Source organism: Lissotriton helveticus, chromosome 6, assembly GCF_964261635.1.
Source record: "Lissotriton helveticus chromosome 6, aLisHel1.1, whole genome shotgun sequence".
Taxonomy (NCBI): Eukaryota; Metazoa; Chordata; class Amphibia; order Caudata; family Salamandridae; genus Lissotriton; species Lissotriton helveticus.
The window spans coordinates 93,225,661-93,241,105 of record NC_136067.1 but is presented as its reverse complement, the minus strand read 5'-3'; the positions used below and the strand labels follow the sequence as shown (position 1 = coordinate 93,241,105).

The 15,445-nt window shown below is 41.7% G+C and overlaps 1 protein-coding gene across 1 annotated transcript in view; it reads left to right on the top strand.

Moving 5' to 3' along the window:
• The window catches only part of LOC144762273 (ATP-binding cassette sub-family C member 10-like), a 993,059-nt gene that overhangs the window by 840,362 nt on the left and 137,252 nt on the right, over positions 1-15,445 (top strand). Inside the window, exon 18 of the mRNA XM_078647415.1 lies at positions 792-1,045. Within this exon, the coding sequence (XP_078503541.1) occupies positions 792-1,045 (254 nt within the window). The remainder of the gene's footprint in view (positions 1-791; positions 1,046-15,445) is intronic.

The window sequence follows — 15,445 nt, the reverse complement described above, 5'->3', positions numbered from 1 at the left end:
TGGTTTACATATATATATATTTTAATTTTTCTATATGCGCTCACTGTGTGCCGTGTTCCTTCCTTTTGTATCTATGCATGTGGCTCTGCTGCGTGCAGGCGTCCTGGAATGTTCTTGGGGTCTGGCAAGGGAGGATCTGTTTTTACTATAGTATGGGACTGGAGCTTCTTAAATAAACAGCACTGAAGTTACCTTGAGTCCTTGTTTTTACACAACCTGAAATAAAAAAAGAAAGCAGTATGTATAATCTTGTAAAAAATGTAGAGTTCTTAACATGTCCACAAAGCTGTAAGTAGAGGCGGACGTTTGTTATACATGGATGCATATATTGCTGTCTTAGACTATCTCTTGTAGATTGGATTGATGATGAGAAATGTAGTTTTTTTTTCCTCAAAGCACCATGGGCAATGTAGTTCTTTGACTTCCGGTTTAGCTATTTTTATTAAAATTTTAATATGGCTCTCTTAAAATAAAGCAGGGAAGCAAATGCATAATCCTCGCGTCTGTGTCTTTAATTGTACTGAAAATTCTTGTTCCTGTGGTCTAGATTCACCAGGTCTGCCAAAGCATAGCCAATCTGGGAGGGTCAATTTAATGTGTCCGCATAGAGGTCCAGGTTCTTGAAAAGTTTTCAAGGATTCAAGGACTGGATTAGTGAAATGCCATCTAATAAGTTGTATAATACACTTTTTAGAATTACTGATGTTCTAGAAATAACTGGAAAATAATTTTAATGTGTATATATAATAATGACTTTGACCAAATTACATGCTGTTTTTTGTTTGTGACAGGATACTTCCAGTTGGCCAACTCTGGGGGAGGTGAAATTCCAGAATGCACTTTTATCATATCGTCCGGGACTTCGTAATGCTCTGGATGGGGTGGACTTCACTATTTCCCCAAGAGAAAAGGTGGGCATTGTGGGAAGGACTGGATCAGGCAAGTCAACAATCTTCATGGCCCTGTTCCGTATGATGGAGCTGGATAAAGGGCAGATCCTTATTGACAATATCAATACCCGTTTGGTTGGACTGGAGACACTGAGGTACGGTAGTCTGACAAACGTTGAACGGCACAATATTACAACACAAGTTTTTTTACCTACTGCATGGTCTTAGATTTCTAAGGAAAAAAAGTGTTAGTTAATTAATTTGTACTTATTATGTTGTATGGGAGTTATTTTATGGTGTAACTCTAGATACTACAGCAACATACCTACGGTGATCTTCTCTGTGAATGGGTAATCACCCATGCATTATTTGTTTGAACATGGCCAATCAGAAGGGTCCAACCACTTAGACCTGTTCGGATTGGCTGATGGCAGCCAGTCCGTTCAGAATTGCTGAAACAGAAAGTTGTTTAAGCAGTTCTCATTTTCTGCCAATAGTCACTCAGAAAAGGTCCTTGTGGTTATAACCTTCTAATTGGATGATGTTAACCTATTCACAACAAAAATTGGCAGCTCCATAACCATTGCCCCAGAGTGTTTTAAAGGATAAAGAGGGGAAGGCTAGAGAAAAAGAAGTGGTTTTGACATGTTTTACGGAAAAAACACTCCCTGTTTACAAAAGGGGTGTAGCAGAGACTAAGCCTGGGCGGTGAACTCCGCTCCGCTCGCGGGGTTTGTGAAGTTTTCCACACTCTGCGTTATGCGGAGCTCCAAAAAACACCGCTCTGCGTCACGGAGCAGATTTTTTTTCCTCACTTGGACTCATCAACATCAAGTTGGCGAGCGAGTAAAATCCACCTCCCACCGAGATTTTCCTCATTCATGCTCGTCAACATCCAGTTGAAGAGCGCTAGCGAGGAATATCAACCTCCCGTCAAGATTTCTCAGCACGGCGGTCAGATTTCTCAATGCGAGTGGCCGCGTATATTCTGGCCGCTCGCATTGAGAAAACGTCCGTTCACGTTGAGAAAGCTGCCGCTTAAGTAGAAAATCTACCCGAGTGGCAGAAAGGAAGCAGCGCCAGTTTCCACTGTGCATAGTGCCATTCACGATAAAAAGTTCTTTTGCAAGACAGTGGAGACTTCTCACTGCCAGCACCTAATCATATATTACTCCCAAAAGTATATATTGCCCTTTATATTTTCTCAGGGGTCCGTGTGCACACCGATAAGCACCTACTGTCACAGTACCCGTTGGTAACTCAACAATTAGAACCAGAAAAAGCACAGGTGCACCACATCACAGTTTACAATTCAATATAAGTGAATTATTAAGTACATAGTGAGAAAGGAGTTCATCAATTGAGTCTCTTCATTCTATTTTCTTATTATATAGCAAAACACAAGATACAGGCGACGCGTTTCGTCCAGATACAGGACTTCTTCAGGGCCCTTATGTTATGAGTTCAGATTGCCTCCAAACGTAAGAGGATAAATCAAGTGTACACCTCAGTGAAAAGTATCCTGGTCCGTGAAAGTATATAAGAAGGATGTGGAGTTTATCCAAAGCCATGCCACGACTAATCCCGCCGGGTATAAGATGCAACCCCTAAGTTTGATATCCACAAACAACACCGTCTTCAGCGCAGCCTAATACTCCATCAACGAACAGAGTTCAGGTAACAGTGCTTCAAAAAATCACATTCATTTTCTATTGCCACTTATATTTTATGTGAGCAGATGTCAGTGGACCTACATTCTATATGTGTGCTGGCTATATTGTTCTGAAACAACAGCTTCCCTCAATGGACTGATCGATACAGCAACAACAGCGGAGCCGCGATATAATAGTCGCGTACTTCATGGGAAGCGTCCGGAACCGTCGTGGGGATGACAGTAAACTGTGATGTGGTGCACCTGTGCTTTTTCTGGTGCCATTCACGATAATTTCACAGCGTGGACAAACACCCGGCGCTGAACATTACTGTAAACTGTATTATTCTAACGCACTCCGCCGCTTGTGGAGCTCTGGGTAAAGCGGTAGAGTTTTTTTGCACTTGGCGGGGTTCCGCATAGCAAAACTCCGTAAAGTCCGCCCAGGCTTAGCAGAGACCACTGACTATTGTTTGGAAAAGGCTGCTTTATTGGAGCCGGTGCACATCACAAACTTTACCTGGGCAATCGGCCTTACAAAACTAAAGCCCCACTATACATCAAATGAATTATCCAATATTCTACCCCCACCCCTATGGTCCCACCCACATTCTCCACCCCGTAACTATTTAATTTAAATTATAGTGCATTTTAACAGTATTCATCTTTAACTTTCCCCTACAACTTATGACTGCATTTATCAACGGTATACACTCAAAATATTGAGTTTTTAATATCGAGTTACATTAATATCGAGTTAAAAATATAGAATGGACACAATATCGAATGGACAGAATATAGACTACCAAAATATCAAATAGAATAGCATTAATATCGAATCAAAAATATAGAATGGACAAAATATCGAATGGACAGAATATAGACAACAAAAATATAGACTGGACAGAATATAGACAACAAAAATATCGAATTAATATTAATTTTTTTAAAGTATTTTTTATGTTAGTATATGTGTGAAAAGTGTATATTTAATTTATAATTTATTTTAATTAATTCATTTTTTGGTATTTATTTTTTGCGTAATATAATTCTGTAGCGGGTTGTGGGTTTATAGGGGAATAGGGTGGGAAGTAATTTAATTATAACTAATTAAATATGTTAATTTATTTATTGGTATTTATTTTGAATTAATTGTTAATTAATAATTAATTTTGAATTAATTGTTAATTAATAATGAATTGGTAATTAATTAAAATATATTTGGTAATTATTTTAATTGATTGATTAATTAATAATTATGTTAATTTTATTAATGTATTTTTTGTAGCAGGTTGTTGGTTTATAGGGGAATAGGGTAGGAAGTAATTTAAATATAATTATTTAAATTTTTAAATGTATTTATTGGTATTTATTTTGAATTAATTGATATTTAAATTTTTAAATGGTAATTAATTAAAATATAATTGGTAATTAATTTTAATTAATTGATTAATTAATAATTATGTAAATTGTATTAATGTATTTTCTGTAGCGGGTTGTGGGTTTATGGGGGAATAGGGTGGGAAGTAATTTAATTATAATTAATTACATTTTTTTATTTATTTATTGGTATTTATTTGGAATTAATTGATATTTAAATGTTTAATTGGTAATTAATTAAAATATAATTGGTAATTATTTTAATTAATAGTTTAATTGATAATTATATTAATTTTATTAATTTATTTTCTGTAGTGGGTTGTGGGTTTATAGGGGAATAGGGTGGGAAGTAATTTAATTGTAATTAATTAAATATTGTTATTTATGTATTGGTTTTGTTTTGTTGTAATTTTTAATAATTTTTTAATTGTTAATTAATTAATTGTTAATTGGTAAATAATTTGTATTAATAGGTAATTATTTGTAATATTTTTTTTAATTGATTAATTATTATATTATATAAAATTGTTAATTACCTTTAATTAATTTGTATATTGTATTAATATTTAATTTATTTTTATTCATATATGAAGTATTTACTTTCCCTACTGTTGCACTCTCTGGTGTGTGAATAGTAATTTTTACCCCTACACTATCCAACGCTTTCCCTACTGTTGCACTCACTGGAGTGGGAATAGTAATTTTTACCCCTACGCTATCCAATGCTTTTCCTACTGTTGCACTCTATGGAGTGGGAAGAGTAATTTTTACCCCTACGCTATCCAACACTTTCCCTACTGTTGCACTCTTTTGAGTGGGAATAGTAATTTTTACCACTACGCTATCTAACGTTTTCCCTGCTGTTGCACTCACTGAAGTGGGAATAGTAATTTTTACCCCTACGCTATCCAACGCTTTCCATACTGTTGCACTCTTTGGAGTGGGAATAGTAATTTTAACTCTCCCTCTAACCAATGCTTTTTCTACTGTTGCACGCCCTGGAGTGGGAATAGTAATTTTTACCCTCCCGCTATCCAACGCTTTCTCTACGGTTGCACTCTCTGGAGTGGGAATAGTAATTTTTACCCCTACGCTATCCAACGCTTTCTCTACTGTTGCACTCACTGGAGTGGGAATAGTAATTTTTACCCTCCCGCTATCCAACACTTTCCATACTGTTGCACTCTCTGGAGTGGGAATAGTAATTTTTACCCTCCCGCTATCCAATGCTTTCCCTACTGTTGCACTCACTGGAGTGGGAATAGTAAATGTTATGCCTACGCTATCCAACGCTTTCCCTACTGTTGCACTCTCTGGAGTGGGAATAGTTCTTTTTACCCCTACGCTATCCAATACTTTCCCTACTGTTGCACTCTTTGGAGTGGGAATAGTAATTTGTACCCCTACGCTATCCAACTTTTTCCCTACTGTTGCACTCTTTGGGGTGGGAATAGTAATTTTTAACCCTACGCTATCCAACACTTTCCCTACTGTTGCACTCTTTGGAGTGGGAATAGTAATTTTTACCCCTACGCTATCCAACGCTCTCCCTACTGTTGCACTCACTTTAGTGGGAATAGTAATTCTTACCCCTACGCTATCCAAAACTTTCCCTACTGTTGCACTCTCTGGAGTGGGAATAGTAATTTTAACCCTCCCGCTATCCAATGCTTTCCCTACTGTTGCACTTTCTGGAGTGGGAATAGTAATTTTTACCCCTATGCTATCCAATGCTTCCCCTACTGTTGCACTCTTTGGAGTGGGAATAGTAATTTTAACTCTCCCGCTATCCAACGCTTTCCCTACTGTTGCACTCTCTGGAGTGGGAATAGTAATTTTTACCCCTACGCTATCCAACGCTTTCCCTACTGTTGCACTCACTACAGTGGGAATAGTAATTTTTATCCTTACACTATCCAACACTTTCCCAACTGTTGCACTCTCTGGAGTGGGAATAGTAATTTTTACCACTACGCTATCTAACGTTTTCCCTGCTGTTGCACTCACTGAAGTGGGAATAGTAATTTTTACCCCTACGCTATCCAACGCTTTCCATACTGTTGCACTCTTTGGAGTGGGAATAGTAATTTTAACTCTCCCTCTAACCAATGCTTTTTCTACTGTTGCACGCCCTGGAGTGGGAATAGTAATTTTTACCCTCCCGCTATCCAACGCTTTCTCTACGGTTGCACTCTCTGGAGTGGGAATAGTAATTTTTACCCCTACGCTATCCAACGCTTTCTCTACTGTGCACTCACTGGAGTGGGAATAGTAATTTTTACCCTCCCGCTATCCAACACTTTCCATACTGTTGCACTCTCTGGAGTGGGAATAGTAATTTTTACCCTCCCGCTATCCAATGCTTTCCCTACTGTTGCACTCACTGGAGTGGGAATAGTAAATGTTATGCCTACGCTATCCAACGCTTTCCCTACTGTTGCACTCTCTGGAGTGGGAATAGTAATTTTTACCCCTACGCTATCCAACGCTTTCCCTACTGTTACACTCACTGGAGCGGGAATAGTAATTTTTACCCCTACGCTATCCAACGCTTTCCCTACTGTTGCACTCACTGAATTGGGAATAGTAATTTTTACTCCTACGCTATCCAACACTTTCCCTACTGTTGCACTCTCTGGAGTGGGAATAGTAATTTTAACCCTCCCGCTATCCAACGCTTTCCCTACTGTTGCACTTTCTGGAGTGGGAATAGTTCTTTTTACCCCTACGCTATCCAATGCTTTCCCTACTGTTGCACTCTTTGGAGTGGGAATAGTAATTTGTATCCCTACGCTATCCAACTCTTTCCCTACTGTTGCACTCTTTGGGGTGGGAATAGTAATTTTTACCCCTACGCTATCCAACACTTTCCCTACTGTTGCACTCTTTGGAGTGGGAATAGTAATTCTTACCCCTACGCTATCCAACGTTTTCCCTACTGTTGCACTCACTGGAGTGGGAATAGTAATTTTTACCCCTACGCTATCCAACACTTTCCCTACTGTTGCACTCTCTGGAGTGGGAATAGTAATTTTAACCCTCCCGCTATCCAACGCTTTCCCTACTGTTGCACTTTCTGGAGTTGGAATAGTAATTTTTACCCCTATGCTATCCAATGCTTCCCCTACTGTTGCACTCTTTGGAGTGGGAATAGTAATTTTAACTCTCCCGCTATCCAACGCTTTCCCTACTGTTGCACTTTCTGGAGTGGGAATAGTAATTTTTACCCCTACGCTATCCAACGCTTTCCCTACTGTTGCACTCACTACAGTGGGAATAGTCATTTTTATCCTTACACTATCCAACACTTTCCCAACTGTTGCACTCTCTGGAGTGGGAATAGTAATTTTAACCCTGCGCTATCCAACGCTTTCCCTACTGTTGCACTTTCTGGAGAGGGAATAGTAATTTTTACCCCTACGCTATCCAACGCAATCCCTACTGTTGCACTCTTTGGAATGGGAATAGTAATTTTTACCCTCCCGCTATCCAACACTTTCCATACTGTTGCACTCTCTGGAGTGGGAATAGTAATTTTTACCCTCCCGCTATCCAATGCTTTCCCTACTGTTGCACTCACTGGAGTGGGAATAGTAATTTTTATGCCTACGCTATTCAACGCTTTCCCTACTGTTGCACTCTCTGGAGTGGGAATAGTAATTTTAACCCTCCCGCTATCCAACGCTTTCCCTACTGTTGCACTTTCTGGAATGGGAATAGTTCTTTTTACCCCTACGCTATCCAATGCTTTCCCTACTGTTGCACTCTTTGGAGTGGGAATAGTAATTTTTACCCCTACGCTATCCAACTCTTTCCCTACTGTTGGACTCTTTGGGGTGGGAATAGTAATTTTTACCCCTACGCTATCCAACACTTTCCCTACTGTTGCACTCTTTGGAGTGGGAACAGTAATTTTTACCCCTACGCTATCCAGAGCTTTCCCTACTGTTGCACTCACTGGAGTGGGAATAGTAATTTTTACCCCTACGCTATCCAACACTTTCCCTACTGTTGCACTCTCTGGAGTGGGAATAGTAATTTTAACCCTCCCGCTATCCAACGCTTTCCCTACTGTTGCACTTTCTGGAGTGGGAATAGTAGTTTTTACCCCTATGCTATCCAATGCTTCCCCTACTGTTGCACTCTTTGGAGTGGGAATAGTAATTTTAACTCTCCCGCTATCCAACGCTTTCCCTACTGTTGCACTTTCTGGAGTGGGAATAGTAATTTTTACCCCTACGCTATCCAACGCTTTCCCTACTGTTGCACTCACTACAGTGGGAATAGTAATTTTTATCCTTACACTATCCAACACTTTCCCAACTGTTGCACTCTCTGGAGTGGGAATAGTAATTTTAACCCTGCGCTATCCAACGCTTTCCCTACTGTTGCACTTTCTGGAGAGGGAATAGTAATTTTTACCCCTACGCTATCCAACGCAATCCCTACTGTTGCACTCTTTGGAATGGGAATAGTAATTTTTACCCTCCCGCTATCCAACACTTTCCATACTGTTGCACTCTCTGGAGTGGGAATACTAATTTTTACCCTCCCGCTATCCAATGCTTTCCCTACTGTTGCACTCACTGGAGTGGGAATAGTAATTTTTATGCCTACGCTATTCAACGCTTTCCCTACTGTTGCACTCTCTGGAGTGGGAATAGTAATTTTAACCCTCCCGCTATCCAACGCTTTCCCTACTGTTGCACTTTCTGGAATGGGAATAGTTCTTTTTACCCCTACGCTATCCAATGCTTTCCCTACTGTTGCACTCTTTGGGGTGGGAATAGTAATTTTTACCCCTACGCTATCCAACTCTTTCCCTACTGTTGGACTCTTTGGGGTGGGAATAGTAATTTTTACCCCTACGCTATCCAACACTTTCCCTACTGTTGCACTCTTTGGAGTGGGAATAGTAATTTTTACCCCTACGCTATCCAACGCTTTCCCTACTGTTGCACTCACTGGAGTGGGAATAGTAATTTTTTCCCCTACGCTATCCAACACTTTCCCTACTGTTGCACTCTCTGGAGTGGGAATAGTAATTTTAACCCTCCCGCTATCCAACGCTTTCCCTACTGTTGCACTTTCTGGAGTGGGAATAGTAGTTTTTACCCCTATGCTATCCAATGCTTCCCCTACTGTTGCACTCTTTGGAGTGGGAATAATAATTTTAACTCTCCCGCTATCCAACGCTTTCCCTACTGTTGCACTCTCTGGAGTGGGAATAGTAATTTTTACCCCTACGCTATCCAACGCTTTCCCTACTGTTGCACTCACTACAGTGGGAATAGTCATTTTTATCCTTACACTATCCAACACTTTCCCAACTGTTGCACTCTCTGGAGTGGGAATAGTAATTTTAACCCTGCGCTATCCAACGCTTTCCCTACTGTTGCACTTTCTGGAGAGGGAATAGTAATTTTTACCCCTACGCTATCCAATGCAATCCCTATTGTTGCACTCTTTGGAATGGGAATAGTAATTTTAACTCTCCCGCTATCCAACGCTTTCCCTACTGTTGCACTCTCTGGAGAGGGAATAGTAATTTTTACCCTCCCGCTATCCAACGCTTTCTCTACTGTTGCACTGCCTGGAGTGGGAATAGTAATTTTTACCCCTACACTCTCCAACGCTTTCTCTACTGTTGTATTTACTGGAGTGGTAATAGTAAATGTTACTCTCCTGCTATCCTATGGTAAAAATATAGTACATTGTTTTTTATTAATATTATGTTTATATATATATATATATGTGTGTTAAAAAATGTAATTGTATGTTTATTTATTTTTTACTTAAATTAATTATTCATTAATTGTAAGGTTATTTAAGTATTTTAAGTATGTTTAAGTTAATTATATTTATTATTTCATTACTTTTACATTACTTTTAAGATATTTAAAAAATTCGATATTTTGACTAACTATATTTTTTACATCGATATTTTTGATTCGATATTTTTGTACTTACCTGTTTGGAGATAGGAAGTCGATATTTTGGTATTCTATATTTTTTAATCGATATTTTGCTACATCGATATTTATATAATAAATAATAATGGTTCTGGCGGACGGAAATACACAGTAGTATAGTATTCCAATTGTGTTATTTGTATATGTTGTTTTAATTGTGTACCAGTCTTGCACAGAATTTACGTGCTTTGTATGATTTATGTTTGATTTTTGGACAGTAACATGAATACTTTGATTCAAATACAGAGAATATGAAAGTGTATGAGTAAAACTTCACTTACATTTTGCTTTGTGGTCAGTGTGTTTGATTATACTGGTATAGATACCACTGTCTTTGTATCCTCATTAGGGACGAAGTATACAAATAACACAATTGGAATACTATACTACTGTGTATTTCCGTCCGATAGAACCATTATTATTTATTGTACTACCCACCCAGGTTCTGAGGGTTACAGGGTCACCCCATTACATGTAAACATTGATATTTATGACATCGATATTATGTCAGTGATCCTTTATCAACCTCTAAGCAACAAAACTTCCTATACTTAACCTTGAACTTCCTGCATACCCTCCCTTTCCATGTGGTTCACCAACTGGCAACGCCAACCAAACTTCTGTCAACTCATGCAAAACTTTCCAGGCCACAGCCACCAATAAAGAGGGAGCCTGCTAACTTGTTCTGCCCCCCACACTCCTACATACCCCCTTACACAGTCTACTTTATCTCCGAATGTTCAAGTCCTCGCCAGCCCTTCCCTCAACTCCAACAAATACAACTCCATTACCAACACACAACAGATGGACCTCATCTCTTCTAAAAAAACTCCCTGTTGTCGTATTTAATATATAAAAGACAATTGTGCCGAAACAATTTTGCAAAAACAAGACATTTCCCTGTTCTTCGTCTTGCGTACCCTGTCTGTAGATGAGGGCTTGCTGGCCCCTCTCCAAATTCCCCTTGACATAAACTCCATCCATAACACACAGCATCCGGCCCACCGGGCCTTAATTGTAATAAATCATGTTTCATGGCCCTTAACAGCACCACACCTTTCTCCTTCACAAGATTGTTCTCCCCATTGGATAACCTACACGTCTGGATATCTACTGCATGCTAACATGCCACAGAAACACTGCGACAAGTCATTCCAACACATACCCCCTTTTCCCTGCCAAGTAATGAGAAACAAATCCTATGGTTCATTGACTGTGTGAAAAAAGGAAAATAACGTTTTTTTTTAAAATCAATCGGAAACAAATGCTCATCAAAACCAAAATTTGCCCCAAAGCTCATCTGTTTAGCTTCTCTCTCAGCCCACTTGATAAAAAAGTGGCCCACCACCCAAATGGCCACATCCTGCGCTGCCGGGCTCACAACAGAACCTGCAATCGAAAAAACAGCTGTAAGGATGAAATAAAACATGCCCTGCAGTGCTTGCCTCAGCTCTCAGAACCCTCACATAACACGTGCAGTAGTCTAAAGACTAATGCATAATGTTTTCGCGCGCCCAGCCTTTATTTCCTGCTTCAGTCACAGCGCAAATGCAGAAGGAATGAGTGCCATCATCAGCTCAGGGAACCCCCAATGCTGCTAGCGCATAGCAGAGAACTAATAACAGCTGAAACGCCGGAACCATTGCCCCAAACTGGTGCCTGAAAACCATACCACTGATACCCCCACTGCAAGCAGCCCATTGATCTACCCAAACCACCGGGCATTGTCCAGGCAACATTAAAAAATGCAACACTACACTCTGTCGCTTAAGTCTCTGTGAAGTTTTTGAGCCTCAAGGCCATAATTCCAACCAGCTGTCCCTTCTTGCGACATCCTCCCACAGTACCCCACCCCAGCCCCTCACCCAGCAACTCCGAATGGCTGTGAAAATCATTCCCCCAACTTTGCTGCACCCATTGTGTGTTGCCAAAGATCCAAATTCAGGCCTCCCACTTCACCTCAGGATCCCATGCCAACCGTGCCTGGAATTCCTCATCATTCTGAGCCCATGCATATCCTCCATCCATAATTTGAGCCTTCTGGATTATGCTCATTATTTGAAAATGGCTACACAGTTCCCCAGAAATTTCTCGTAATGTATGTTATCATAAATTAAAAATGGCACGCTCCAATTTTCAATCATCAGGTGCACCCTCGGCCCATTTTTCAGCGCATACTCTTCTTACTCACACCTCTCTTTGGAGCACACCTCCCTATGTAATAGTTTGAGCATTTCTACATACTCCTCTTTCCAGATTTTTTCCTTTGTAGCCAACATCAAATGCGCCCCTAATGGCCTTGTGACCCCCCACGTAGGGTAACCTCTTGATAATGAGCTTCTTGCTGTCCAACCCTTATTTCTTCTCGCCTTTCTCGTCAGCACCCCCCCGCTGCCTACCCCACTACTGCTACCCACAATAACCTTTGTCTATGAACCTTGTACAAAATGGCAATCCTGGACCACACAACTCTCCCATTCTGCGCAAGATGCAGACCTCCCTGTGGTCAGCTGCCCCTCAAACTCCGTGTCTAGTGGGCCTGAGAAGCAGATGCAGGTTTTTCTAGCCCGTCATCTGTTCTACAGAACAAGCCGGATTCTGAAGCACCTTTATGAAGATTCAGTGCTTAAGGTAACCTCTTTGCTTCTAGGGGCTGCAGGTCTCACCCTCTCTGCTGGAGTTCACAACTAATGCAACTCAGGTTTCTGGGCACTTTGGGCAACAATGGTAGAAAGGCAGAACACCAGCATAAGAGAGTAGACCCTTCATGTCCCTGTAGGTTGAGCTTACAGTTGTCCTTCATAGGTGTGATAGCCAGGTTCCGTCATCAATGAACTCTGGTGCCAGTAAGAACAGACCTGCATTTCTGACTGCCCCCATTAAGGGACTTTCCAGTGATTGGAGAGCAACATCACCTGTTCTTAGAGTGTTTCTGCTGTGCGTGTAGTGCACTGCCTACCTAGGCTGCTCAAGAGACTTGTTACAGGGCCCATACCACCCACGCATATTGGTGGGGGAGTGTCTCAAGATTACCCCTGTGACTGATTCTGCCACGAGCGCTTCTGGTCCAGGGAGCAGTGCCCAAGAACACCAGATTAAACTGGGCACGTCGGTGGTCTCACTCATTAGTGTAACGTGGTAAAGGTGAAAGGCTAGCTTTGACTGTTGGCTCACCACCTAGACCCTGAGAGATAGAGGCTGGGCTGGGAGGGTGAAACCCAAGTGGGCAAAAATGATCCCCAGTGCCTCTCCTGATGGAAGGACTATGCTCCTGACCCAGTCAGGGAAGAGCCTTCTAATCCATTTGAAAAAATGCTCCATGCTATTCGCAATAGCTGGCAAACCACCTAAGTTCTTCTCCACTGATAGAGCGCAATCCAAGGTGCCCACTGTGGTCGAGCGAGGCGCCTTGCTCAATTACAGGTATAGAGACTTACTTTTATAACTCTTCCCATCCAAGGGGCCGTGTACGTATGAGGGAGTCACTGACTGTGCATACCTAGAATACCCCGCAACTGTCCAGGCCCAATGAAACTCCTACATAGCTGTCAAAACCCAATTTTACTCCTTGGGACTACAGTACGCTATCCTCTTCCCAGCACAGCTATGAGTGGTGGAGGGAGAGACCACACATTTCTTTAATACCTCAGATGAGGCATGGACCTGGCTGTATTCCAAGGGTGGCGACAGACAAACAACGCGAGGATAAGGTTACCGGAGAAGCCTGGCAACGTAAGAGACCATGGAGACGGTGCACCAGACAGACCTGGAACTGCCCCATGGAAGAACAGGCAGCAGAGGCGAGAAGCAAGTATCGGCAGATTTCAAGCATTATCACAAAAACATGTTTAAGTTGCTGGGTTCAGATCCTGGCACAGACTTTGAGGGAACAACCAGTGGCTTAGGTACATCCAGATGGGTGCAGCACCATGGGCCAGCACAGTACCATGGGCCAGCATAGACACTTAGGCTAACGGACCACCTCTAGAAACTGTGGTCAACGAGCATCCGTAGTGGGGGAAAAGGAACGCATACTGGAGATAGTAGGGGTTGTGGTGTGTACCATGAAGGTCTATGCTATGGGGGGCAGCTGGCCAAACACAACACCATATATAATTAAACAATGAGATGGTCAGGCTCACACAAGCACGGGCGGATGGGAAGAAGATGGCTTTGCTGGCGGTCCATCTCCTGATGCACTCTGGCGAACAATTGAACTGGTTTGGACAGGGTACTTTGACACCACAGTCCTGTTTGGGAATGTTTTATATCATTATTGTTTCCCCATGCTAGCGAATGAAGGACAGTGCATGACAGCGATTGTGAAGAACTGGTGGGGGTCTGTTTATGAAAGGTTCGCTCTAACATAAATCTATAATGCATGTACGCATACTTACAAGGAATATGCGGGGACTTAATTCTTCAATTAAACGTTACAACGTACAGGTATACATCAAGCAGCAAAAAGCCCAAGTGGTCTTCTTACAGGAAACACACCTAACAAACACAGAGGGGCAAGCACTGCAAAAGAGGTGGAGTGGCAAGGTATGTTTCCCACCCTACTCTGCATTTATGAGGGAAGTACTCATATGGATCCATCCAGGGGTACCATTCATGCTTCACACTGAAATGGTAGCAAATGAAGGGCGATACATGCTGCTGGCAGGACAACTAATGGAAAGGACATAGCTTTCCTTTGTAGTATATGGCACTCAATATAGACCAAAGCACATTTTTAGATCGCTTAGCCTTGGTCCTAGGTACGGTTGCCCACTGCCTTTTAATGGGGGGTAATGGTGGAAGATGACTTTAATTGTGTTACTGACATGAATCTAGACAGCTCATACCCCCGCAACCAGGGGCCACAATGCACCGAACTGCTCGGAGATTTCATGACTGGATGAGGCGCTGGGAACTAGCGTACGCCTGGAGATTGCTGAATCCTCTCCTCAAGGAATACTCCTATTATTCGGGGTTGTTCTCCCTGTTTGTCCGCCTTGATAAGATTCTTTGCAGCCAAGCATTACAAATGAAAGTGCAAGCTGCAGAATACCTAGCCAGAACACATTCATTTAATGCCCTGTTTCTGCTAACAATGCAGTGGAATGCCGCCGATACCAGGCTGTAGGCTCAATGTAACATTGTTGAAAGACTCAGGGGCATATTATCAAGGGCCTATCGCCGCTTTAGCAGCACTTTTTTGCCGCTAAAGCGGCGATCATTTTATCGCCCATTAGCAAGCTGCAGCTAACGGGCCTTAGCACGAGGTATTTGGCGATAGCTGCCTTTTTTTTGTCTCAAAGCATGTTAGCGATATTTATTTCTAATGACATGCAAAGTAGGCGTTCCCGTGCAAAAAGGCACGCAAACACCACTACTCCATATTATCAAGGGGCTCCTTGAAATTCTGAATACTAGAAAATAGCTGGTCTTAAAAATGGTGATAAAACGTGGGCCCATATCTCTGCAGGGATTGGCGCTGGCCAGCGCTGAAAGCGATGTTGCAGAGCTGCCCTGCAACAAAACTACAGTGCAGGAATGCACAAAATCAA